The 26,285-nt window shown below is 38.8% G+C and overlaps 1 protein-coding gene across 2 annotated transcripts in view; it reads left to right on the top strand.

The window, feature by feature from the left end:
• The first annotated feature begins 1,160 nt into the window (after nucleotides 1–1,160).
• DCTN4 (dynactin subunit 4) overlaps nucleotides 1,161–26,285 on the top strand; it is a 32,934-nt gene continuing 7,809 nt past the window's right edge. Inside the window, exons 1-11 of one of the 2 annotated variants that reach the window (XM_060144039.1) lie at nucleotides 1,161–1,296; nucleotides 3,964–4,034; nucleotides 6,243–6,421; nucleotides 12,412–12,455; nucleotides 14,573–14,680; nucleotides 16,274–16,347; nucleotides 16,581–16,693; nucleotides 17,015–17,124; nucleotides 22,154–22,227; nucleotides 24,894–24,948; nucleotides 25,978–26,085. In XM_060144039.1, the coding sequence (XP_060000022.1) occupies nucleotides 1,162–1,296; nucleotides 3,964–4,034; nucleotides 6,243–6,421; nucleotides 12,412–12,455; nucleotides 14,573–14,680; nucleotides 16,274–16,347; nucleotides 16,581–16,693; nucleotides 17,015–17,124; nucleotides 22,154–22,227; nucleotides 24,894–24,948; nucleotides 25,978–26,085 (1,071 nt within the window). In that variant the 5' untranslated portion in view covers nucleotide 1,161. Of the gene's footprint in view, nucleotides 1,297–3,963; nucleotides 4,035–4,566; nucleotides 4,636–6,242; nucleotides 6,422–12,411; nucleotides 12,456–14,572; nucleotides 14,681–16,273; nucleotides 16,348–16,580; nucleotides 16,694–17,014; nucleotides 17,125–22,153; nucleotides 22,228–24,893; nucleotides 24,949–25,977; nucleotides 26,086–26,285 lie in introns of those variants that run through there. The other variant, XM_060144040.1, reaches the window with a different exon arrangement.

The following is a 26,285-nucleotide window of genomic DNA, read 5'->3' as shown; positions in this document are numbered from 1 at the left end:
CCAGTGCCTGTGCCTTGCTGCTGCCCAGGGCCCAGGCTGGTCCCTACCTACACATTGGGGATTCTGCTACTGCTGACTACCATTCACAGAGCAGAGGAATCTCAGTCTGCCCCAGTTGAGATGGCCAGGCTTTCTTGGGAGAAGAGAAGGGCACCCCGATCTCAGTTTCCTGCACTGTAAAATAGAGATAATGATAGTACCTGCCTTTTGAAGTTCTGGTGAAAATTAAATGAGACAATGTATGTATAGTTTTGACACAGTGTTCTGCATTCAGTAAATGCTCAATAAACGTCAACTAATATTACTATTCGGTTCTATTTCTTCTCAATCACCAACTCTAATATCAGATAGGTAATAATACAACACTAGGACAAAGGAAAAAGCACTGAACTGATGGCAGGTAACATGGGCTCCAGTCTCTGCCAGCCCAGCTCTAAGTGGTTATTTTACATGTCTAAGCTTTAGTTTATGCACTAGAAAAATGTAAACGACACCTAGCAACATTGTTCATTCATTGATTCCACTCCTTCACTAAGCAGTATTTATTGAACACCCACAGTATAAACTTAGTCCTAACGCTAAATATGCGAAACCTGAAAATGAATGAGATATGGCTTCTGCGTGGAGGAGCTCAATCTAAGAAACTTCAAACGAGATAACGTCCGTGAAAGTTTCCTATAGGTCAGTAACGAGACTGTCAGAAGAAAGTGCTGGTGTGGACTCTTAGTTTTCCAGTTCCCATGAAACTCTGTCTCAGAGATCCTCCCTAACTTCCGGATGTTTGTCTGGAAGGTGAGGGCGGTAGAGGCAGTGTTAAATAAAACAGAAGAGCAGCCTTCCTTTCTGTTAGAAACAAAGGAAAGGAGCGCACTGTGTCTGTATGGATTTGTTCTGCGACTCCGTACTTATCAAAAAAAGGTCTAAGCTCAGCCCAGACGGCTGACGCTCTCAAACATGCTGCAGAGTAAGGTGGAGGCGGGGTGAAAACCTGGAACCCTAAACGAGCATGCGCACTTTGACTTGCGTCCGGCGCAAAGCCTCTCTAGCTCGGAAACCTTACGTCAAAGTCTACGTTGAAAGACGTAGGGAGGGAAGCCAGGGAAACGCTCGCTCTCCAGTCACGTGACGCGACGAGAGCGTCGTTGGCTCCTCCCCCTAAAGATGGCGTCGTTGCTGCAATCGGAGCGGGTTCTCTACGTAGTCCAGGGAGAAAAGAAGGTTCGGGCCCCGCTCTCGCAGCTTTACTTCTGCCGCTATTGTAGCGAGCTGCGGTCGCTGGAATGTGTGTCTCACGAGGTAATGTAGTCGTCCCATGAAGAGTGTGTGTGTTGGGGGAGGGGGGAGGCGGTTCCACCTAGTCAGCGCGACCAGCGGGTGGTAATTTTCCTAGCATGCTGATTGGCTCTGCCTTCCGTCACTCAGATTTGCCTGTGATTTAATTTGCTTATACGTACGTAATTTGTCACTTGGAAAGGAGGAGCGGCCTTGGGTGGGGCTGAGCGGCCCTTCTGTTCTAGAGCGCCCTCTGGGACAAACTTGACTTTGGGGACCCTGGCTATCTCCTGCGGGGGGTGGGTGTTGGTTATTGGGTGGGTCAGGGGGAGAAAAGGTATGGGGATGCTTAGTTCAGGCCACTTGAGGGGCGAGATATCGTCTTTCCAGCATTGATTGAGGGAGTGGAGAGGTCCGCGGGCACTCATCCAAGCCCCTCCCATCCTGGAAGTTCTGCCCCTGCTTGGGCAGAAACTGGGCCCTCTTCCAACTGCCTTGTTATGTTTCCTGACCCAGCCCAAGGCCTGCAGCAGATACGAGGTTGGGATGGGGTGAGCTGAGTGAAAAGCGCTTACAATCGGGTCTGTCGTTTAAGAAGCTCAAAGTGTTATATTCATGGCGCTTCTCCTGAGGGTACATTTCTGACCTTCACTGGCGCAAGTGGGCGTTGGAGGTGGGATTGCTCAAAATGTAAAAGACCCCCGGAAAAAAAAATCACCAAATAACAAAACCCCAGAACTTCTGCAGCACTTGGAACATGTTGTTCATTCAATAGGCTCTGCGGATTAAAAGACGCGTTAAGACGTAAATCTTGCTGTTGAGTAACTTGCAGTCTCGTGAAGGAAAAGCTAATTAGTAATAATACATAGTTAATGCTTATTCAGTACTTTATATATGCCATGTGCTTTACATAATCTTTAATCATCCTACAAACTAGAATAGATACCCTTTTTTAAAAACCACTTTACAGTTAAAGAAAGAGGCACATAATGTTTGCGCTGGGTCACACAGCCAAAAATTTGTGGGTGGGAGGGGGCAGCAAAATTTGAAACCAAGCAGCCTGATTCAGAGGACTTGAGTGAGGATCCCTGGACGGTTAAAAATGCATATGAGAATATGTCCTATACGATAAGCCATTTTACACATTATGAATAATTATTATTTTATTGGGAATATTTTTCATGCTATTAAGAATAGTCAGAGAAAGCAGTTAAATAACACAAGAGAAAAATCAATGCTGTATTATATACATGATTTTTTTTTCTCCATCTCCATTAGCACTTTGTATGCTTATTCTTTGGCAGGTCCTTTCTCTTTAGGATGCTGTCCCAGCTCCACCTCTAGAATTTATTGGATTAGATTCTCATTTGGTGATCATTAGGGAGCTGAGTCTCCATAATCTGTAAGGATCTCTTCAGCTAGGACATTCAGTCTGTGACTGAATCTTTTTTTTTTTTTTTTGCCGTACGCGGGCCTCTCACTGTTGTGGCCTCTCCCGTTGCGGAGCACAGGCTCCGGACGCGCAGGCTCAGCGGCCATGGCTCACGGGCCCAGCCGCTCCGCAACACGCGGGATCCTCCCAGACCGGGGCACGAATCCGCGTCCCCTGCATCGGCAGGCGGACTCTCAACCACTGCGCCACCAGGGAAGCCCTGTGACTGAATCTTTTACGGACTGGTGTGCACCTGTGAAATGGAGGCCATTAGGGTTTGGGGAAGGATGATGCTAGTGAGGGCTGAAGCAGTCCAGAAATTTCAAATGACAAGCCTGGGATTGGAGCTGCACATGAAGGGATGAGCATAATTTGGAAAGGGAACAGGGAGGAATAAATTATATTTTGCTTTTTATGATGAGTAAGTGCAAATATAAGTTAACAGTATTATATTTTGTGTTCCTGGAGACTTATTTGAGCAGTAACTTTATCTTTTCAAAGGTGGTTCTGTTTATAAGCAGATGATGAAAAAAGAAAACAGTTTCTGTCATAGTATTTATGTTCAAGTGAATCTGTCCATCTGCAGGTGACTAGAGTTCTAGAATTATCAAATAGGATCTACTACATTAAAGAAAATATTTAATCCTTAAAAAAGTACAATGAATTTAATTTTGTACTATGTTTTTGCATTAAATACAATAAGACTATGTTGTTAACTTAGTAGTTTAATTTGCCATTTAAAAATCTCTAATTGGTTGGCTACAGCTGACTTTGTAAATGTTAATGTATGCTTTTCTTCAGTGAACATGTAATACCTCAGTAATGGGAAAACTTTTAAAATCTCTTAACAATTTGTGTGGCCAAGTTATTGCAGTCACACAAAGCTAGACTAGATAGAAGGATATTTGATCACAGCCTCATAAATTGGGTTTATTTATTAATCTATTTAGATTATCATAGAGATCTTTTACATAAACATGTTTTAACACGTCTAATACATAAAACCCTGATGAAAGGGAATAGGAAAGATCAGAAAGGAAAAATAGAAGGATTTCAGGAAATCCAGAGGTTAAGAAAACAACAGGTGATTGAAGAATAAACCCGATGCTGAAAACAGTCCAGGTTCTTTGCCAGATCAATGGTCTCTCACCTCTGCTGCAGAATAATGTAATTTAAATTTCACTAATTGGCATAGGCATATATACAAGCCAAGCTAAATGTCTTTTCCTCCGATTTTTTGATTTCTCGTTTCTTTCTAGGTGGACTCCCATTATTGTCCCAGTTGTTTAGAAAATATGCCATCGGCTGAAGCCAAACTAAAAAAGAATAGGTAAGACTGGGATCAATTTTTTCTATTTTCCCCAGCTATTCCTTTAATAACTGGTAAAAAAGCACATGGAACTAACTCTCATTTTTAACAAGCTGTTTTTCTTTTTTTAGCATCACTTATGTCAAAGGTGAAACTTTCATTTTAAAAAAATAAATTGTATTTTAGAACAGTTTTAGACTTAAGAATTACTGTGAAGATGATACAGAAAATTCTGTTTACTCCTTACCCAGTCTCCCATATTATAAATGTCGTATGTTAGTATGGTATATTTGTCTCAACTAATGAACATTATTGGTAACATTATTATTAAATGAACTCTATATTTTATTTAGATTTCCTCAATTTTCCCCTAATCTCCTTTTTCTGTTGTAGGATCCTATTCAGGATACCCACATTATATTTAATAGTCATGTCTCTTTAGGCTCCTCTTGCTGTGATATTTTCTTAGACTTTCCTTAGTTTTGAGGAGTACTGGTAAGATATTTTATAGAATGTCCCTCAATTGGAAGTTGTCTTATGTTTTTCTCATCAGCTGGGGGAATGTGTTGTGGGGAGGAGAACCACACAGGTAAAGTGCATCTCTCATCACATCATATCAAAGGTATATACCACCAACATGACATCACTATTGATGTTAACTTTGATTACCTGGCTTGAGCTAGTGTTTGTCAGGTTTCTCTGATGTAAAGTTACTCTATTTGTTTTCTTCTCCTTTTCCATATTGTACTCTTTGGAAAGAAATGCACTATTACAGCCCACACTTAAATAGTGGGGAGTTATGATCCCCTTCCACGAAGGCTATCTCCATGTATTACTTGGAATTCTTTTGTATGGAAGATTTTTCTCTTCTCCCCTTTTTATTTATTTAGTCATTTACTTCAAGCAGTATGGGCTTGTGAATATTTATTTTATACTTTAGGTTATAATCCAGTACTACTTTTTTTTTTTTTTTTTAATTCAGATCGTTCCGGCTTTGGCCATTGGGACCTCTTTTAGTAGACTTCCTTCTCCCTTTGGCATACCCCCGTCATTATATGGCAGTGAGGAGGAGGGAAGTGTTATTCAGTTGTTTCAGAACTTTCTTACTTACTCCAGGCTCATCCTCTATATTTTCTGCTCCAGTCCTAGAATTAGCCATTTCTCCAAGGAGCCCTGGTACCTTTTATTCGAGATTGGTATTGCAAACCAAGATCTGGGTAGTATTAAAAACCAAGATTGGTATTAAAAACCAAGATCTGGTATTAAAAAGCAAGATCTGGTACTCACTGCTACTGGTGCCATTTTGGTTTTTAGCATGGTGTGGAAGTCCTTTGTAACCAGTCACACCTCTGTACCTCCATGGATATGAACCACTGTTTTGTCTTTCCTGTCCTGGAGAAATAGCTCCTTATAAACCAGTTTTGTATGCTTTCCATACATTAAATTTTGTCATTTAATCCTCAGAATATCCCTATGAGGTGGGTACTATTATTATCCTTATCTGAGGATATTACCTAGTAGCAAAATATCACAGAAAATTGGAGTTATGGAATGGAACATCAGAACAAGTCCAGGACTGGAGGTGAAATCTTGATAATTTCAGATGGTGGGAAAGTTAAGAATAACGAGGCATGGGGGGGACTGTAGGGGAATGTTGAGTGTTTCACTAGGAAGAGTAACGCCTAAAGAGAGCAGAAAACCCTGAAAATGCCCCTTCTGAAACATTTCATCTTGGTAACATTGTTTGGTATCTGTTTCAGCTCTCTGGCACAGCAAACAAGCAGTTATTTTCCAAACCCAGTTTCACAGCTTATTGTATTGTTGCCTCTCAGTTTTCCATTGTGCAATTGGTCTGTTCTCTCTAAAGTCATAAGCTGTGACATTTCTCTGTCCCACAGAAATCTTTGTGGTCTGTGAAAGAGTCTAAAAGTTAACTCCAGACTGTTAACCGTGATTCCCTCTCTGGAGTAGGATTGGGTCATGCTGTAACTCTTCAGGAACTTTGATGATGATTGTATTTTTAAAAATAATTATTGTAATACTTTTGAAATTTTAAAATGAAGTTTGTAGGAGCCTCTTCAGAGTGCTTTTTAATTTCTTTTTGCTTGAGAGCCACGCTTCCCTTATAGTTCTCTCTTGAATTCCTAACATGTAGAACAATGTCTGGCACATAGTAGGTGCTCGGTAAATATTTGTTGAATGAATCAATGATTGTTTGTCGTGTCCTAGATGCGCGAACTGCTTTGACTGTCCCGGCTGTATGCACACCCTCTCCACTCGGGCAACAAGCATTTCCACACAGCTTCCAGATGACCCAGCCAAGACCACGGTGAAGAAAGCCTATTACCTGGCCTGTGGATTTTGTCGCTGGACATCTAGAGATGTGGGCATGGCAGACAAATCTGTGGGTGAGTGAGGCGGACTTCAACATGAGATTTTGTGAAATCGGCAGTGCTGTAATTGCACACAAATCATTATTTCTGTTACCTGTTGGGAGGTAGGCGATAAATTCAGAGTATTTTGTCATTAAATCTTCTATGTTCCCACATTCTCACATGGACCGTGATGTTTCATCTGAGACTTGGTAAACTATTTCATTTTCTTAAAGTTGGTAAAATAGCATTTATAAATCTGATACTTTTTTAGAATCAAAACATTAATGTTCTTCATAAAAAATAAATGCTCCTGATGGTGGAACATACCATGAACAAACCTAAAAGATAAAAGTCACGAAGCTTGGATCATATATAACAGTAAAGATAAATAACCAAAAATAAGGAACCCTTAGAAATCAGAAAGCTACCCAATAGAAAGAAAGAAATTGTCAGAGGATATGAACTGCAGCTCTCAGAAATGGAAGTAAAGATGGTCAATAACCAAAGTGTGCACAAATCATTGGATTTTTTTTCTTGCACACAACTTGGTGAGGTGATTTTTTTTAAGTCAATAAATATGCAAAAATATAAGTTCAGTTTTGCTAGTAATCATGAAAATGCAAATTAAAACTTCGTCCATTGATTTGGCAAAATTTTAAAAATCTGTTAGTATGACAAGAATATGGGAAAATAGTTCTTTTGTCTGCTGCCATTTTAGAGAGCAGTTTGACAACATTTATTAAAATTTCAAATTGCTTTTATTCTTTTACCCAGAAATTACATGTCCAAGTATCTATCCTGGAGCATTCAAACACATGCTCAAAGATACATCTATATGTATCATAAGTGAAACAGGAAAGTTATGTATGTTTGGACCTAAAGAAAACCTAAGGTATTAAATTACCTTTCCATCATTTGAGCATTTCAAAGCAGAGGTTGCATTTACCTTCATTAGGAAACTTCCTTTTTTTTTCGTATCCTGTACTCCATGGTTAATATCAGAGAGTAGAAACACTCTTTATTATAATCAGTTCAAAATCTTGAGTTGCTGTTTATTTTTTATATAAACAGCAGCACTGCTAACTCCCCATTGTCTTTTTTCTTTCTGAAATTTCGTTTGTTCAATTTTGTGAAAACTTTTTAGATTTGTTAAAAATTCCCATTTTTACATTTCCATTAAAAATATCAACTTACTGGGGCTTCCCTGGTGGCGCAGTGGTTGAGAGTCCACCTGCTGATGCACGGGACACGGGTTCGTGCCCCGGTCTGGGAAGATCCCACGTGCCGCGGAGCGGCTGGGCCCGTGAGCCATGGCCGTTGAGCCTGCACGTTCGGAGCTTGTGCTCCGCAACGGGAGAGGCCACAACAGTGAGAGGCCCGTGTACCGCAAAAAAAAAAAAAACTCAACTTACTATTTACATGAGGAAGCCAACTAAAAACTCATTATGTTATTTGACATAACTAAAATGAAGATGGACTTCAGCTAAAAGTTTTCTACAGATTCTTACATAGCTTGGAAGTAAATATGGGTGAAGTTCCTTTAGATTCAACTCTATTCTTAAAACTTAATCCTTGGTTCTGTTGAGTTCACCCTTTGGTTTAGAATGCTTGAGCTCTTGGTTGTTTTTCTAACTTCATACATTATGTTGATAAAATACTCTTCAAAAACAAAAAACTAACTAAACAAGTCCCTTAAAAATGCTCATTGGTGGGTAGGCATTTCCTGAACTGTGATTTATATTGGAAAGTTTCTGTAGTGTCTTCTTAGATTGTCAGTAAATATTTGTGTGTGTGTTTTAATGTCAGTGTAGCAAGTAAATTGTTTGAATTTGTTTATGAATTTATGTTACATGTAAAAAACAACCTCAAAGTGGCACTTAGTTCGTGAGTTAAAGTGTATTTTTTCCATGTTTGTATTTTGTTTCTTTTTATCAAGTTAAAGAAAGGAAGCCTAGAAATCCAGATAGATTTCTCAGTTTGTTACTCTGTAAGTGCTTTTTTAATACTTTCTGGACTGTAAGCTATTAGAATTGGAGAATTTATTTTTCAGAATTTAAAGGCTGTGCTTGTTTCTAGAAATCTAGCTCCTCTAGGGTATCTTGACAGTGATAATTGAATACTAGGAGTTCTTAAGGAGTACAGGTAATTTCATTTCTTCCATGATGTCACTGGTGTCTGAGAAGCCCTGAAACCACTTTAGTTAGAACTGTTTGTTTATTTGTAAGTAAGCCATTGTGTCAGTAATGTGCAGAAACTTTTTAATGTCTCTCAAATTTACATTTAGAATAAATCACCAGTTCTAAAAATGCTATTAGGTAAAACATTCAGATTTTCTAAAATATTACTAAAACATTTCTTTCACATAATTATTTTTCATAATTGCCTTAAGGCAACTTTTAAAATATAAATACTGTACTTAAGGATATTATCGCTGCCTTTTCTTGCAAGGGGCTATAGTGTCACCTTCAACAGGAGTCCTTTTTATTTGGAAAAAAAGTTATTTTTAATTATACAAATAATACACTTTTATGAACTTACTACCCAGCTTAAGAAATTAAACATAACCCAAACAGTGTAAGCCCATTGTATAGCCTTCCCCCCACTGCATCTTTCTTCTGCCTTCTAGACAGAGATAGTCATCACAGTCCTGAATTCAGATTGTCATCTGAAAAAAACCATGTATGCTTTTGCACGTCTTCATGTATGTATGTAGCCACTAGCAAAGAATGCTTCTCAACTTGAAACAAATAGAACCATGCTTTGTGCATCCTGCTACAATTTATCTCTATCAGGTTTGTCTGTGGTATGTAGTTGTGATGGTGGGTGATTCATGCATGACTTACCACAGATCTCTTCTTCGCATTTAGGTTGTTTTCAGTTTTTTGGTTCTGACAACAGTGCTGTTAGAAACATTCTTGTGTGTGTTTCCTGTCACAAGAGCAAGGGTTTCTCTATATAACAAAGTAAAATGATTGGTTTTAAGATGTGTACATGTTTAGCTCTCCAAAATGGTTTACCAATTTTTGCTCCCACTAATAATATATGAGTAGACTACCCATTGCTCCAGATCTCCGGCAGCTCTTAGCATCGTTGGACTTCTTTCAAGTTTTTCCAAACTGAAGGTTGTGAAATGGTATCTCGTTACAGTTCCCCCCCCCTTTTTTTGGTTAGCTTTATTGAGATATAATTTACATATAATGAAGCTCACCAATTTTAAGTGTAAAATGCTTTGATCTTTGACAAATGTGTATAGCCATGTAGCCACCTCCACAATCATAGAACATTTCCGTTACCCCAAAAAGTTGTCTCATGCCCCTTTGTAGTCACTTCCTTCCCCCCCACCTCCTGGCCCCTGACTACCACTGATTTCTTTCTTTCACTGTAATTGTGCCTCTTCTAGAAGTTTATATAATTGGAGTAGTTTAGTCTGTTGTGTCTGTCTTCTTTCACTTAGCATAATGCTTATGAGGTTCGTTCGTGTTTTTGCTTTTTATTTTTGAGTTGTCTTCTATTGTATGGATATACCATAATTTGTTTATTCATTCTCCAGTTAATGGACATTGAATTTTTTGCAGTTTAGGGCTCATATGAATAAAACTGGCTATGAACATTTGCCTAGAAATCTTAGTGTATTTTCGTTTTTCTTGAGTATATACCTAGGAATGGAATTGCTGAGTCATAGGGTTAAGTGTATGTTTTCCTTGACTGAAAACTGCCAAACTATTTTCCACAGTGGCTGTACTATTTTGGATCCTCACCAGCAGTGTAGGAGAGTTCCAGTTCCTCATCAACTATTAGTATTGTTTTTCTTTTTTCATCTTGGCCATTCTAGTGAGTGGGTAGTGATACCTCATTGTGGTTTTAATTTGCATTTCCTTAATGTGCTTGTTTGCCATCTATGTATTTTCTTTGGTGAAGTGTTTGTACAAATCTTTGCCTTTTTTTTTTTTTTTTTTTTTGTGGTACTTGGGCCTCTCACTGTTGTGGCCTCTCCCGTCGCGGAGCACGGGCTCCGGACGTGCAGGCTCAGCGGCCATGGCTCACCGGTCCAGCCGCTCCGCGGCATGTGGGATCCTCCCGGCCCGGGGCACGAACCCACGTCCCCTGCACTGGCAGGCGGACTCTCAACCACTGCGCTACCAGGGAAGCCCTCTTTGCCTATTTTTAAACTGAGTTTTAATCTTTTTATTGAGTTGTGAGAGTTCTGTATTGTAGATACAGGTCCTTTGTTGAATATATATTTTGCAAATATTTTCTCCCAGTCTGCGGCTTGCCTTTTTATTTTCTCAACTATGTCTTTTTTTTTTTTTTTTTTTTTTTTGCGGTACGCGGGCCTCTCACTGTTGTGGCCTCTCCCGTTGCGGAGCACAGGCTCCGGACGCGCAGGCTCAGCGGCCATGGCTCACGGGCCCAGCCGCTCCGTGGCATGTGGGATCTTCCCGGACCAGGGCACAAACCCGTGTTCCCTGCATCGGCAGGTGGACTCTCAACCACTGCGCCACCAGGGAAGCCCTCAACTGTGTCTTTTGAAGAACACGTTTCTAATTTATTGTTATTTTTATTTTATTTTTGGCTGCATTGGGTCTTTGTTGCTGCACTTGGGCAAGCTGCGGTGAGCGGGGGCTACTCTTTGTTGCGGTGCTGGGCTTCTCATTGTGGTGGCTTCTCATTGCAGAGCACGGACTCTAGGCGTGTGGGCTCAGTAGTTGTGGCGCATGGGCTTAGTTGCTCCTTGGCATGTGGGATCTTCCCAGACCAGGGCTCAAACCCATGTCCCCTGTATTGGCAGGTGGATTCTTAACCACTGCGCCACCACGGAAGCCCTACAGGTTTCTAATTTTGATGAGGTTCAGTTTATCAATTTTTTATTTTCTAGTTGTGCCTTTTGTGTTCTAGTAAAGAAACTTTAGCCTAACCCAAGGTCGCTAAGATTTTCACTTCTGTTTTCTTCTAGAAATATTATAGTTTCAGCTCTTACACATAAGTTTATTACCATTTCAGGGTAAATTTTGTAAATGTTGTGAGGTAAGGGTCAAGGCTAATTTTTTGTAAATTGTTACAGCACCATTTGTTGAAGTATTCATTATGGTTTTACTTTCAGCTTTCTGTAATAATCTTTTCCCTTATGATTTGTGCTTTTGTCTCTTATGTAAGAAACTCTTCTCTAAACTGAGGTCGTAGAACACAGAAATTGCCCAGTGTTGCAGATACGGGCAAGTTCTCTGGAGTCAGACTGCCTGAGTTTGAATCCTGGCTTTACCGCTTACTGTCTCTATGACTTTGAGCAAGTTATTTAATTCTCTGAGCCTCAATTTCCTCATTTGTAAAATAAGACTAATAATGAGAGTCCCTACCACAGAGGGTTTTTTTTTTAATGAATTTATTTATTTATTTTTGGCTGCGTTGGGTCTTCGTTGCTGTGTGCACGGGGCTTTCTGTAGTCGCGGCAGCGAGCAGGGGCTACTCTTCGTTGCGGTGCGCGGGCTTCTCATTGCGGTGGCTTCTCTTGTTGCGGAGCACGGACTCTAGGCGCGTGGCTTCAGTAGTTGCAGCACGCAGGCTCAGTAGTTGTGGCTTGCGGGCTCTCGAGCACAGGCTCAGTAGTTGTGGCACATGGGCTTAGTTGCTCCGCGGCATGTGGGATCTTCCCGGATCAGGGCTTGAACCCGTGTCCCTTGCATTGGCAGGTGGATTCTTAAGCACTGAGCTACCAGGGAAATCCTCAGAGGGTTATTATGAGAATAAAATGAAGTGTGATACATTTCAAATACCTGGCACAGAAGTTATACATGTGTTAGTTGTAGTTGTGGTCCTAGTGGTGGTGGTTATTATCACCATCATTATATTTAAAGAAAAATTTTCATTCTGAGCCCTTCAGTCTGTATAATTTCTAGGACTCTTTCTTGGAAATTGTGTGATTTTATGTCTTCAAGCGTTATTTTGTGGCCTGCAGATGACCTGTTTTTGTGGAAATAAAATTATCAAATTACGTAAGTCTTGTTTAATATTCCTTTATTTTGCAGCTAGTGGTGGTTGGCAGGAACCTGAAAATCCTCACACGCAACGGGTAAGTAAAGGGTCATCAGAGAGAGGATGAAATGAGAAAAGATGAAGAAAAAGACCATTTTATCAGTGTATATGGCATATGCTTATAAATCCATGATGTGTATTTTGGTGTTTTTTACACTTAGAAAGTGCTTCTCGCTGTAAGACATTAAATCACAGTGGCAGTTTTTTCCAGTCTGACTTAAGTTAATAGAGAAACCTAGGTGTAGTTTTAGTTATGTACTCAGGTTGTGAATTGGAAAAGGGAAATGATACGTTTCTGTTTTCCACGTACGCACCAACTGTGTTAAGGATCCATTTGTTCTCAGAAATCTCATCCACATATAAACATTTTAACTCTTGGAAACACCACTAATTTGGAAGATGCCTTTGGACTCAGTAGTGGTTGCTTATAGAATCATGATTTAGACATCCTTTAATAGTTCACAGTGAATTGATCTCTGCAGTATATACATTAGAACTGATTTTGTTGCCCCTGGAAGTAGAATATTAGAAAGATGATAAAATGCTATCGAAATGAAGTTGTACAGACTGCAAATTAAATAATAATTTATAATTATTCACTTATGACATCAGCAAAAATTAGAAATACTGAAAATATCTTGGATGGGAGTGTATGGAATTTGACCTTTTCACATATACTATTGTTAGTGTAAATTAGTACAGATTTATTGGTCTCTCAGCAGTATCTACTTCCTGGACTCTGACCTACAGAAATACTTGTACTTATGCACAAAAATATGTATATTCATTTATCAAACACTTACCAAGCATGTGCTGCATACTGTGTGTCAGGGGTTGTGCTAAACAATAGGAATACATGGTCCTTACCCTCAAAGAGCTTAAGTCTAACGGGAAAACAAAAATCAATTAAATAATCCCCAGATAAAGGAAAAACTCAAGGTAATATGAAGGAGGAGAAATTGTGCATGTGGGCATTTTTAGGGGGAATTTCAATTAGGTAGGTCCACATCTGAGGATTGCGCTAGGATCTGAGGATGACAGGCAGAGAAGGGAAAGAATTCAGGGCAGAGGAACAGCATAGGCAGGGAGCTTGTAAGTGGAAGGAGCAAAGCAAGTTATAGACAAGAGGCAAGTGTGCCAGAGTAGAGCATAGCAGTAGGTGAATGCAGAAAAGGATTTGGGGTCAGACTGTGCAGAACCATGTGGACCAAGTTAAGGAGTCTAAGAAGCCTTTAAAGCAAAAGAGCTGACAGAATCAGGTTAGTGTTGCTAAAAAATAATTACTGCTGAATTGAGAGGACAAGAGTGGGTACCAGGAGACCATTTAAGTGCTCTCAGAGCAAATGGTTAAATACCTTTAGGACATTTGTACCGTTTAATAAGATGCAGCCTTTAAAAAGAATGAGGTAAAAATCTATTTGTACTGAATGGAAAGTTCATGGCACTTACAGTGAAAAAGTTTTAAAATGGTTAGTTTTTTCCCCTTATATGAAAAATAAAAAGAGCTGTATTTATTTTACACATATAAAAGCGATATGTCTATACATGCATTTTTTAATGTATGCAGGATATAATATACCCGTGTCTGTAAGTGTGTAAGAAAGACATCTAAACTCTCATGATGGATACCTGTGGGGAGGGGAAGGGTGGACTTGGGCGTGAGAGATAAAAGAGAAGTTTCACTTTTTATTCTTTATGTTTCTATATTGTTTGAACTTTTCACAGTTATATATTGCTTTTATGATTAAAATATATTTTTAAATGAAAATACGTGATGGAGAGTGGGAGAAAATAAAGTATGAAATATCACATCCTTGGAAATAGGCGGTCCTCTGGTCATGCAGAGAAAATAGGAGCAGTTGTGAGGGGAAGTAAGCAATGAAGTTAAAGAGCAGTGAAAAGAGAACGTGAAATTTTCAAGCCTTTTCATTGCTCATTTCTTCCTGTTGTTGAACTTGAAGGTTCCATTTCAATTCTGAAAATAGATCATGTAATGAAAACAAATTCTCTTTGAAGAAGAGGGCAAACTTGCCCACCTTAATAATTATTTGTCTTGTCTATTCATTGTATGTCTAGTCAGTGGAGTTGATTAATTTTGTAAGTTTCTTGTTAGCTTTTTCGTGAAACGAATACTGAGTCTTTGATTTCTTACAGATGAACAAACTGATTGAATATTACCAGCAGCTTGCTCAGAAGGAGAAGGTTGAGCGAGATCGCAAGAAACTGGCACGGCGTAGAAACTATATGCCTTTGGCTTTTTCGGTGAGAAATTGGTACAAAAAGGAGTTTGCAATTCATGGATCGAGACCGGTGTGGCATAAGAACAGGGAACATTTCAGAAAGTGGCCATTGTCCCTAGATTCCTGAACGATGGCTAGCAGAAGAAGGTTCCTCAGCTGATAGGTGTCTAAGTCCAGCGGTTATGCTTTTGCCATATCATTAGTTCTGTTTGAGTTCTTTGAGTTTTAAGTACCTTTGTGTTTCTTTCTCCATCACACCCCTTTCTCTTCTGATTATTCCTAAAGCGGCTACTGTTTAGTTTTGTAGGCACCCACATTTACAGCTTTTGGATATTACAGAAAGACAGGAGAATATGGGCGAGTGGTAGGTTTTATCCATATTACCTATGTAGCCCACCCACCTTTAGCATCCTGGTAGTAGTGGTTTCCCAGCTTTAGTTACCATAATTTTTTGGCCCCTTCCAATATTTCTCCAGTATAAAAAACCCTGACTTTTACATAGAGCACTTTTTGTGGTTAAATAAGTAGTGATGTATGCAGGTGTAATTTTTGATAGGAATTATTTACAAAAGTCATTCTCTACTCATTTGTAAACTACCAATTAGAAGCAAGAAATTAGGATTTGGAGCTTTTGCTATTGTCCCCCGAGTTTTATTTGCTCTCACAGAACAGTTTATTTTCTGTGTGTTTGCTTGGAGCCAAGCAGGTTGGCATTTAATAAATAATGTTTATTGAATAGCAATGATGTGTCAAGCTCTGTGCTAAGCACTTTATACATATTATTTTGTTTAATCCTCACAACAATCCTGTGTAGTAGGTGGTATATCCCCATTTTACACTAAAGGGAATGAGACCTGTAAAGGTTAATTAACTTCTTGTACTACCTCTGCATGAGAATTAGTTAAGGCATTAAAACCCTAAGAATTGGTAAGGTTCATATAAAAATATCTAGTTTAGAATTTAATAAAACATTAAAACTTGCAAAGCATCCATATTTGCCAGAGACTTTTATGAAGTCTCGGTGAATTTTTTGAACAATTCAGTGGTATAATCAGCATATGCACTAGTGTATTTAGGAGAGGAATTTGAATTAAATGTGTTATTCTGCCAACTTTCCCATATAACCTGCCTGCTGTATGAGTTTGCTTCTGTCTTATGCTGCATTTTTTTGTCTCTGTTGCAACCTGCTGCTATTTTGGGGCCTACAGCAACATACTATTCATGTAGTGGTAAGTTCTCTTTTATGATTCTTGCTAACCCTGAAGAAGTTAGCAGATGATCACTGGTGTTCCAAGAAGACGTTCATCGTGTGTCTTAGATACTCCACAGAGTTCTGGCCTAAGCCATAGCTTAGATATTCTTAGATTATCACATTTTGCTCATTTTCACTGCATTAATGTAGTTTCAATCTCCATGTTTGGTGCTTTTGTTATTATTTTAAGAGTAAGATGATGTGGGGCTACAATTACTCTCTTTAAAAGAAGCTTTAAAATTAGCTTTTTTTTTTGGCTTATTTCCCTGAGCTTCTCATGCTGTCCCTCCCCAAATTCTTTATTTTGATACACAGGATATTTAAAAGTAGAATTTCTAATAGGAATTTCTGAACTCTGTTTAGGACAAATATGGTCTTGGAACCAGGCTTCAGCGACCACGAGCTGGTACAACCATCAGTACCCTTGCTGGACTTTCGTAAGTTTGGACGTTAAATGGCTTTGAGGGAAAAAGCTGATATCAAAATGAACATTGAAGGAATGTGGTTTTAAAGTTAATAACAGTTGCCAATGGGGAAGAAGATACTCATACTTAGGAAAAACCTAAACAGAAAGAATATTCTACAGTAGAGGAATACTTCAATTATTGATATCATGGACTTTGAAGATATTCAGGTGGACCCTTGAGAAATGATGGCTTTTATCTTTTAGCCTTAAAGAAGGAGAGGACCAGAAAGAGATAAAGGTTGAGCCAGCTCAGGCTGTAGATGAAGTGGAACCTCTACCTGAAGACTATTATACGAGACCAGTAAATTTAACAGAGGGTAATTTTATACATGATTCTGCTTTGTTTCTATTTTACATCTAATTCTGTTTTTGTTACTTATATACCTTGTGATTTGAGGTTTATTTTCTTTGATTTGAGATTTTTAATAGCATAGTTGTTAGTACTAAAATGAGTCATGTAGAAAATAAGATGGATGTAATCATTTGAAGAACTTTAAAACATCTGTCAAATTTCTATATTGTAGTTTTTTGAAGAGCACTGTTCACAAAGGCAGTGTTATTTTGTGTAATTATCTCATATACGTCTGATTTTGAGCAAGTCACTGTAAACCAAGCTTGGTTTCTGCCTTTCATGCTAGTGACCACCCTTCAGCAGCGCCTCTTACAGCCTGACTTCCAGCCAATCTGTGCTTCACAGCTCTATCCTCGTCACAAGCATCTTCTGATCAAACGGTCCCTGCGCTGCCGAGTAAGTATTCCTTTCTGTAGAGTTGTCATTTGTGTAAGAGAAAAGCAAAAATAAACACGATTGGCATCTGGTCCGTATCAAAACCTCTGGAATGTAGTAAATGTAGAAAATGCTTTTAGATAACGTTCCAGTGTCCAGGCACTATTTTAAAACTTTCAAGATAAACTTAATCCCCCTAACTCATTGAGGTAGGTACTGTTGTTACCCTTGTTACAGATGTGGAAGCTGGGGTATTTGAAGGTTAAGTTCATACTGCTAATCCCTAAAAGAATAGTGAAAGAATATAAAGCTTTTAGGCCAGTAGAGTGGGGAACAAAAGGACTAATAAAAAAAATCAATTTAAAAGAAAGCAAGAAAGAAGAAAAATCAGCAAAAGCCTCTGGGAATCTATGAAACTAACAGCAGGGTTTCTTCAATAAATAAAAGAAACATTGTAAAAGAAAACAAAGTATGGAAAAAAAATGGAAAGGAAACCTTTGCGATCAGTACGATCCAACAGAACTTTTCTGTGGTGATGGAAATGTTCTTTATCTCATAGTCCAGCATGTTAGCCACTAGTCACCTGTGGCTACTGAGAACTTGAAATATGGTAGTGCAGCTGAGGGCCTGAATCTTTCTAAGATGAAATTCATTTAAATAATCACATGTGACTAGTAGCTCCTGTTATCAAATAACACAGCATTAGATTAGAAGAGGCCTATCAACCAAACGCAGTGTATAGACTTTAATTCCTGATTCAAACACAGCATAGAAAGATAGAAAGAAAGGGACCAGGGGAGGAGCGAGGGAGGAAAGAAAAATGTGTGAAACCTTTGGGGGAATTTAAATACTGACTGGATTTTTTAATGCTATTAAAAGAATTATTCATTTTTTTAGGGATAATAATGGTATTGTTATTTTTTTAAAGTATCTTTATCTTTTAGAGCTGCTTACCAAAATGTTTAAGGATGAAATGACATGATGTCCGATATTTGTTGCAAAATAGTCAGGTATAGGGAGTGGGTAAGAGTCTAGGTGAAACAAGATTGGCCATTGTCGCTAACACATTGCTAATTGTTGAAGTTGGGTGGCTGGTACCAAGAGATTTATAATACTACTCTGTATTTTTGCATATGTTAAAAAATTTCTATATTGAAAAACCTTTTTAGAAAGGAAGGGGCTTCCCTGGTGGCACAGTGGTTGAGAATCCACCTGCTAGTGCAGGGGACACGGGTTCGAGCCCTGGTCCGGGAATATCCCACATGCCGCGGAGCACCTAAGCCCGTGCGCCACAACTATTGAGCCTGCGCTCTAGAGCCCACGAGCCACAACTACTGAAGCCCGCAGGCCTACGGCCCGTGCTCTGCCACAAGAGAAGCCACCGCAATGAGAAGCCCGCTCGCCACAACTAGAGAAAAGCCTGCGCGCAGCAACGAATACCCAAGGTAGCCAAAAATAAATAAATAAATTTATTTAAAAAAAAAAAAGAAAGGAAAAGCCCACTTTAAATATAAAGACACATATAGATTAAAAATAAATAGAGAAATCCAAAAATGGGCAGAAGACCTAAATAGACATTTCTCCAAAGAAGACATACAGATGGCCAAGAGGCACATGAAAAGCTGGTCAACATCACTAATCATTAGAGAAATGCAAATCAAAGCTACAATGAGGTATCACCTCACACCAGTTAGAATGGGCATCATCAGAAAATCTACAAACAACAAATGCTGGAGAGGCTGTGGAGAAAGGGGAACCCTCTTGCACTGTTGGTGGGAATGTAAATTGATACAGCCACTATGGAGAACAGTTAGGAAGTTCCTTAAAAAACTAAAAATAGAATTACCGTATGATCCAGCAATCCCACTACCGGGCATATACCCAGAGAAAACCATAATTCAAAAAGACACATGCAGCCCAATGTTCATTGCAGCACTATTTACAATAGCCAGGTCATGGAAGCAACCTAAATGCCCATCAACAGGAGAATGGATAAAGAAGTTGTGGTACATATATACAGTGGAATATTACTCAGCCACAAAAAGGAAGGAAATTGGGTCGTTTGTGGAGACGTGGATGGATCTAGAGACTGTCATACAGAGTGAAGTATGTCAGAAAGAGAAAAACAAATGTCATATATTAACGCATGTATGTGGAACCTAGAAAAATGGTACAGATGAACTGGTTTGCAGGGCGGAAGTTGAGACACAGATGTAGAGAACAAACGTATGGACACCAAGGGGGAAAGCCGCAGGGGTGGGGGGAATGGTGGTGTGATTGGGATTGACATGTATACACTGATGTGTATAAAATTGATGACTAATAAGAACCTGCTGTATAAAAAAGTAAAATTCAAAAATTAAAAAAAAAGTAAATGGAGAAAAATATACCATGTCAATACTAATTGAAAGGAAGCAAGAGTAGCCATATTAATTTCAGACAGAACAGACTTCAAAGTAAGGACAGTTATGAGGGATAAAGAAGGGTATTACATAACGGTAAAGGAGTCAGTTCTCCAAGAAGATGTAACAATTCTTAATGTGTATGTGCTGAACAATAGAGTGTCAAGCTGTGTGAGGCAAAACCTGATAGAACTGCAGGAGAAATAGATGAGTCCACCATCGTAGTTGGAGTCTTCAGCACCTGTCTCTCAGAAGTGGACAGATTCAGCAGGCAAAAAATCAGTTTCGTATTGACCCATTGATCTCACTTCTAGGAGTCTACCCTGAAGGTACACCTCTACAAACCAAAATATATAGAGGTTAGGGTACATCCACACAATGAGTACCAAAAACCTGTAAAACAGAACGTACTAATGTGGGATGTATTTTTAAATGCAAAAAGCAGGGTGCGCAGCAGGTACATAACTTCTTGTATAAGAAAAGAGGGAAAATAAATATATATATAAACATAAAATTATCTGTGTATGTTAGATTAATAGACTGTTGGAACAGAATAGAGAAAGCAGAAACAGACTCATGCATGTGAGGAAACTTGATTTTACTAAATATGGCCTTGCAGGTCCCTGGGGAAAGAATACTATTGAAATTTTGCTAGGTCAAATGATTCTATGAAAAAAACATAAAATTGGGTCTCGAACTCATACCATACACAAAAGTCAATTTCAGGAGCTTTGGAAACTTTAAAGAGTAAATATGATGACCAGTATGTCTAGAAGGAAATATGGGAGAATATTCTTTATGGCTTCTAGTTAAGGGAGTAGTCCGAAAATAAGACAAACCATAAAGGAAAAGTTACATATTTGACACATTAAAAGTAAAATTTAGGGCTTCCCTTGTGGTGCGGTGGTTGGGAGTCCGCCTGCCGATGCAGGGGGCGCAGGTTCGTGCCCTGGTCTGGGAAGATCCCACGTGCCGCGGAGCGGCTGGGCCCGTGAGCTGTGGCCGCTGAGCCTGCACGTCTGGAGCCTGTGCTCCGCAACGGGAGAGGCCACAACAGTGAGAGGCCCGCATACTGCATTAAAAAAAAAAAAAAATCAAAAAACCTTTAAAAAAAATAAATAAAATTTACACCCCCATTCCAAAGAAAACCCATATCGAAATGAAAAGGTAGCCCATAGACTGAGAAGAGTAATTTGTAAGGTATATAATTGACAAAAAATTAGTACCCAGAATATGTAAAGAAGTATAGCAAATCAGTAAGGAAAAGATACCCAGTATAAAAATAACAAGTGGTACTAACTTGCAATTTATGGCAGAGGAAATCCCAATACCCAATAAATAGGAAAGATACGCGAACATGTACAGTAATCAGGGAAATGTACATTAAAACTACAGTGAGAAACCATTTCATAATCATCAGATTGGCAAAAGTTAGCAGGTTGGCAATATCCATCAAAATAATAAACGCATGCACTCACTTTTAGGAAATTATCATACAGATACATTTATACGTGTGGGAAGTGATTTGCATACAAGATTACTCATTGCTGCATTATTTGTAGTAGCAAAATCATGGAAACATTTATCAGTTTGGGTCTGGTTATATAAGTTATGGAAATCATTACAGTAGGACACAGAGGTACATCTGTGTGTGCTGGGATGTCATTCCAAGATCGATTCAGTGAAAAAGGCAGAAGAATATAAAATGTTCTCTTTTGTGTTATTGTGAAAAAGAAAGGTGATGTATGTGTATACTTCTATGTGCATCAGCTATCTGTGAGAAAACACATGAGAAGCTTGTTGGCTCTGGGGAGAGGAACAGTGGGACAGGTAACTGGTATCTTTACACTGTTGCTTTTTTATACCATTAAAAAAATGTTTTAACTGGATGCACGTGGAACCCATTGAAGAAAGTAACCAAGTAATTGTTACTATATTTTAAAGCATGAGATCTGGAATCACACCACTTGGATTTAAATCCCAGCTCCAACTCTTACTGGCTCTGTGAAGTTTGCACAGATTATATACCTTTCCTGTGTCCCATTTTTATCATCTGTGACATAGGGACAATAATAATTATAGTACCTACACCTACCTCGTAAAGTTGATGTGATGTTTAAATTCACTTAAACCAAGAATGCATATGTTTTAGGCTAGTAGAAAGGAAATTTAAAAGGACTAATAATAATATAAAAGAAAACAAGGAAGGGACTTCCCTGGCGGTCAGGTCGTTAAGACTCCACATTTCCACTGCAAGGAGCACGGGTTCAATCCCTGGTCAGGGAACTAAGATCCCGCATGCCTCAAGGCACGGGCAAACAAACAAACAAAACAAAACAAGGAAGAGGAAAACTCAGAAAAAATCCCCATCATTCATGCTTAATAAGAAGTCTGTGTTATTATTTCAGTAGTTTTGAAGCACTACAAGGTTATTAATATTTGATAGTGTGGTTGCTTATTTCCAGAAGTCCAAAACATCTTTTGTATATTTTGGTTATGGGTAGTATACACTCTATTTCAAAACATCTGTGATCTTGCAGCAAAATAAAACCAAACTGTAGTAAATGCTATGCTTCTGGATTTGGCAGGTCTCTGGATCAGCAGAGTGTGTTCCTGTTTTCCTCTGATACATATTTTTTTCTTTTTAGAAATGTGAACATAATCTGAGCAAGCCAGAATTTAATCCAACATCTATCAAATTCAAAATCCAGCTGGTTGCTGTGTGAGTATTTGGGATTGGTGTTTTGGGTTACTGTTTTTTTTGTTTTTTCACTGTGACATGTGCTTACTCTTGGCTTAAAAAAGGAAAGAGAAACTACTTCAGAATAATCTTGCTGTTTTGTTCCTGTTTTGGTTTTGAAATACATACCAGGAAGTTGAAAGCAGATTTACAGACACAGAATCCAGGGTGTTATATCAGGGCACGTGATAGTATGGTCTGTAGCAATGTGGTATGTTGCTGGTTGGAGAGTCACTAGTCATTCATCACAAATGATAAAGTACCTCCGTTTGGGAATGATCTCTTAAAAAAATTAATAAAATAAAATACAGCAGATGGAAGAATATCCCTGTAACAATGTTCATGCTATTTAACTGTATTCTGATAATGCTTTGTTGAGTGGGATAAAAGTGATTAAATTAGTGTTAACTCACAGAGACTTGTCAGTAGAAGGGAATTTTGTGTGTGAAAATCATCTATCAAACAAGAAAAATTAGGAAACTATTGTCTTGACTTCAGGGTGAGAGAGCCCTTCCCAGTAAGGCAGAAAGCCCAGAAGCCACTAAGGAAAGTAGCCAGCTTTGACCTTAGCAGAAAGATACGAGTTGTAAAAGCAAAATTGACAACAAAGTCCTGAGACAGTAGAGCAAGAAAGAATATTTGCTACTCCATGATTAATAAAAGTTGAATATCCCTGGAATGGGCGTGTTGGGGCCAGGGGGATGAGGTAGGGCAAAGGATTTGAACATGTAGCTCACAGAAGAGAAATTCCAAATGGCCAGTAAATATATGGAAAGATGCTGAGACTTGATAGGAAAAATGTAAAATAATAAGTAGTATTGAGTGCTCATGAGCGTGTGGGTAAACATACTTGCATACATTGTTGGTAGACTGAATTGCTAGAGTTTTTTTGGAGAGAGACCTGGAATATCAAGACAAAATGACATAGACCTTTTAACTTGGTAGTGCTGTCTCAGGAATCTATTCTCTAGAAACAAAGCAATATATAAAGACCATACATAAAGATGTGTGTTATTAACATTTTAAAGGCAAAAAGCTGGAAACAATTTTAATGTCAAACTGATTAACCATTAACAAAAAAAATTGATTAAATTGAGATACACTCATGTAGAATATTATGCAACAATTAAAAAGAAATCATTGTCAGTCAAAATGGCAGAGAAGTGCTGGTCTCATGACTTAGGAGGGCCAGATATGGGTTCTGGCACTTACAGAATTTGTCTAAACTGATTTCCCTCATCTCTGAAATGGGCATAACACCAGTCCTACCTCTCTCTTGTGGTTGTTGAGAAGGATCAAATGAGCTATATGTTCACAAATGCTTTGTAACTGTAAATCACCGTACAGTATGTTCTGTTTTCCCAACTATTATTTAATGCATGACTGGTTAGGACTACAAAAATGGCATGAGAAGTGTGGTACGAGCTCCTTTCTTAATTAAGAATTACACTTATTACAGAAATCTTGAATGGCAGGATGTGCTTTGCATCAGTTTCTTAAGATTGCTTTGAAAAAAAGTGCTTTTCTTCTGGCATCATGGCAGAGTCACTGGGGAATCTTAATACATACGTTCTGGTCACACATCAGACCAGCTAAATCCAAATCCTTGATAGTGGGGCTCTTGAATTTGTATCGAGTTACTCAGGTAGTCCTGATGACCGTCATGAAAAATACCTAGTCTGAAGTTAAAATACCTTAATGCTAAGATGCACTCCTGCCCCTGCCCACTTGTAGTGTTTCTGCAATAGATTTTGTCTTACGTTAATATATGCACGATAACATTTATGCATGCTTTGTTCCAAGCACTTTTTGCATTATTATTTAATTTATTCTTCACAATAACCTCAAGATAAAGGTACTTTCAATGTTCTCAGTTTATAACTGAGACACAAAGAGGTAAATATCTTGCCCTGCTCTTTACAAAGAAGTATCTCAGTATATAAACACTAAGCTGGAATTTGAACCTGGGTTTTGAGGTTTTGAGTCCAGAACAAGCACATATAAGTACAAAATTCTATTGTCTTATTTAGAGAGGTAGCGTAACATAGTGGTTAAGAGCAAGGGCCCTGCAGCCAGACTGCCTAGATTTGAATGCTGGCCGCTTACCAGCAAGCTACTTCTCCCAAGCCTAGTTTCTTCCTCTTTATAATGGGAATAAAAGTAATATCTATTTTACGCAGTTGCAGTGCAGATTACATGAGTTCGTATTTGTAACATACTTCAAATGTTACACATAGTAAGTGCTATATAAAAGTGGTAAGTATGTGGTAGTGTTTTTATACCCCTATAATGTATTATTAAATCAGTCTTGGATCTTGTAACCAGTTGCCTATAGATTTACAGAAATGAATTAATAAAAATCTCAAAAAATATATCTAATACATATATAAGGTAGAGATATCTGCCATGATGCACACACATATATAGGCTCTAAACTAGAGGTATATGTAAGATGTCAGAAAGAATTCATTACCAGTTTGGTTTCATGTCTTAAGTTCTTATCGTAGTGGTATGATTCTTTAAAATTTTCTCTGACATGTTCTAATTAACGTGACGAAATCGTTTCTTTGCTGCACTGGCTTTAAAAAAAAAGTAACAATTTTAAGAGACTCCAATGACCATTAATGCATTTTTTTATTCACGCATAGCAATTATATCCCAGAAGTGAGAATCATGTCAATTCCCAACCTTCGCTACATGAAGGTTAGTACCATGCTTATTTACGGGAAGAGAAAGGATTAATTGATCAAAGATGTGTGCATATGTGTATGTGGTGGCTGTGTGTATTTGACATGGGATGCAATGAGCAAGGGATAAAGAAGAAAGTTTGAAATAATAAAGGGATTGAGATTTTAAGTGTCATTAAGCTGGGATTCTTGATAACAGCATCTTTGAAATATATGCAGAAGGAGCAGTGTGCACATTACATTGAGGTAGAATCATGGTAGGGAAAGAAAGGAGATGTTAGACCCCACAGGCATCTTCAGCTCTCCTCCAGCCAGGAGATTCTCCACCATCTCATGTGTGTGTATGTGTGAGATATCAGGAATCAACTAGATTTCTTCTTTACCACAGCCCCTCTCTTCTTTGAGGCCCTTATCTCCCACACAGACACCACAGTGAATTGCACAGTGTTCTGCAGCAGCGTCTGAGTTCTTTCATGCTGCTCATAAAGACACTTTTATAGTCCCTGTTCATTTTAATTTTTTTTTTTTTTGCTAATGTAAAGAGCATACCAAACAAGGGCAAATTATGGTTCAAGAAATCTTAAAAGTCTTTTACAGTCTTGATGTGCCATTTTTTTCTATGCTAATATATCTGGCTAGCCTGTGGCTGCCATATTTTATTTATGAGGGCTTCCTTCTTTTTAGCCTTAAGTGGCGACCTGGGTAGGGCAAGAGTTGTAAACTTTAAACAATCACTTAGATAATGTGTATTTCTCAGAATTTCTGCATCTAGTAACTGGCCCTTTCTGTGGGATCTATTCCATTTCCTCAGTGAAATAGCAGCTCCAGAGAGTATGTAGACTAGCATATAAGTAACAGAATAGGAGTTAGTGAGCCCTTTGAGAATGCAGTGATGTAGAGGCACAGGTGGGTGTTACTGTTCAAGAGTAATGCTGGAGGCGTGGAGGCCGGAGGGGGTCATGATTTTGTGATCTAGGCATCTAGGAAAGTGGACCTAGGTGGCAGCAGTGGAACGTATCTGAAAGATGCCTTTCCTTTTCCCCAGGAGAGCCAGGTCCTCCTGACTCTTACGAATCCAGTGGAAAACCTCACCCACGTGACTCTGTTGGAGTACGAGGAGGGGGACCCTGATGATATCAACAGCACTGCTAAGGTAGGAACGCTTTGCCTCATCCTGAGTAACCCTGACTTCTCCTGGAGTGGCTTCATTTGCCCTGGCTTAAAGGACTCCACACTGTCTCATTTTCACATCCAAACAGTCATCAAGTTCTTCTGATTTCACCTCTTGAGTTTTTTTACTTTATCCGCAAGCACACTGCCACTGCCCTTTTAGAAGGTCTCATCATTTCTTAC

This window comes from Lagenorhynchus albirostris, chromosome 3 (genome assembly GCF_949774975.1).
Source record: "Lagenorhynchus albirostris chromosome 3, mLagAlb1.1, whole genome shotgun sequence".
NCBI classification, from domain to species: Eukaryota; Metazoa; Chordata; class Mammalia; order Artiodactyla; family Delphinidae; genus Lagenorhynchus; species Lagenorhynchus albirostris.
This window is presented reverse-complemented; position numbering and strand designations above follow the sequence as displayed.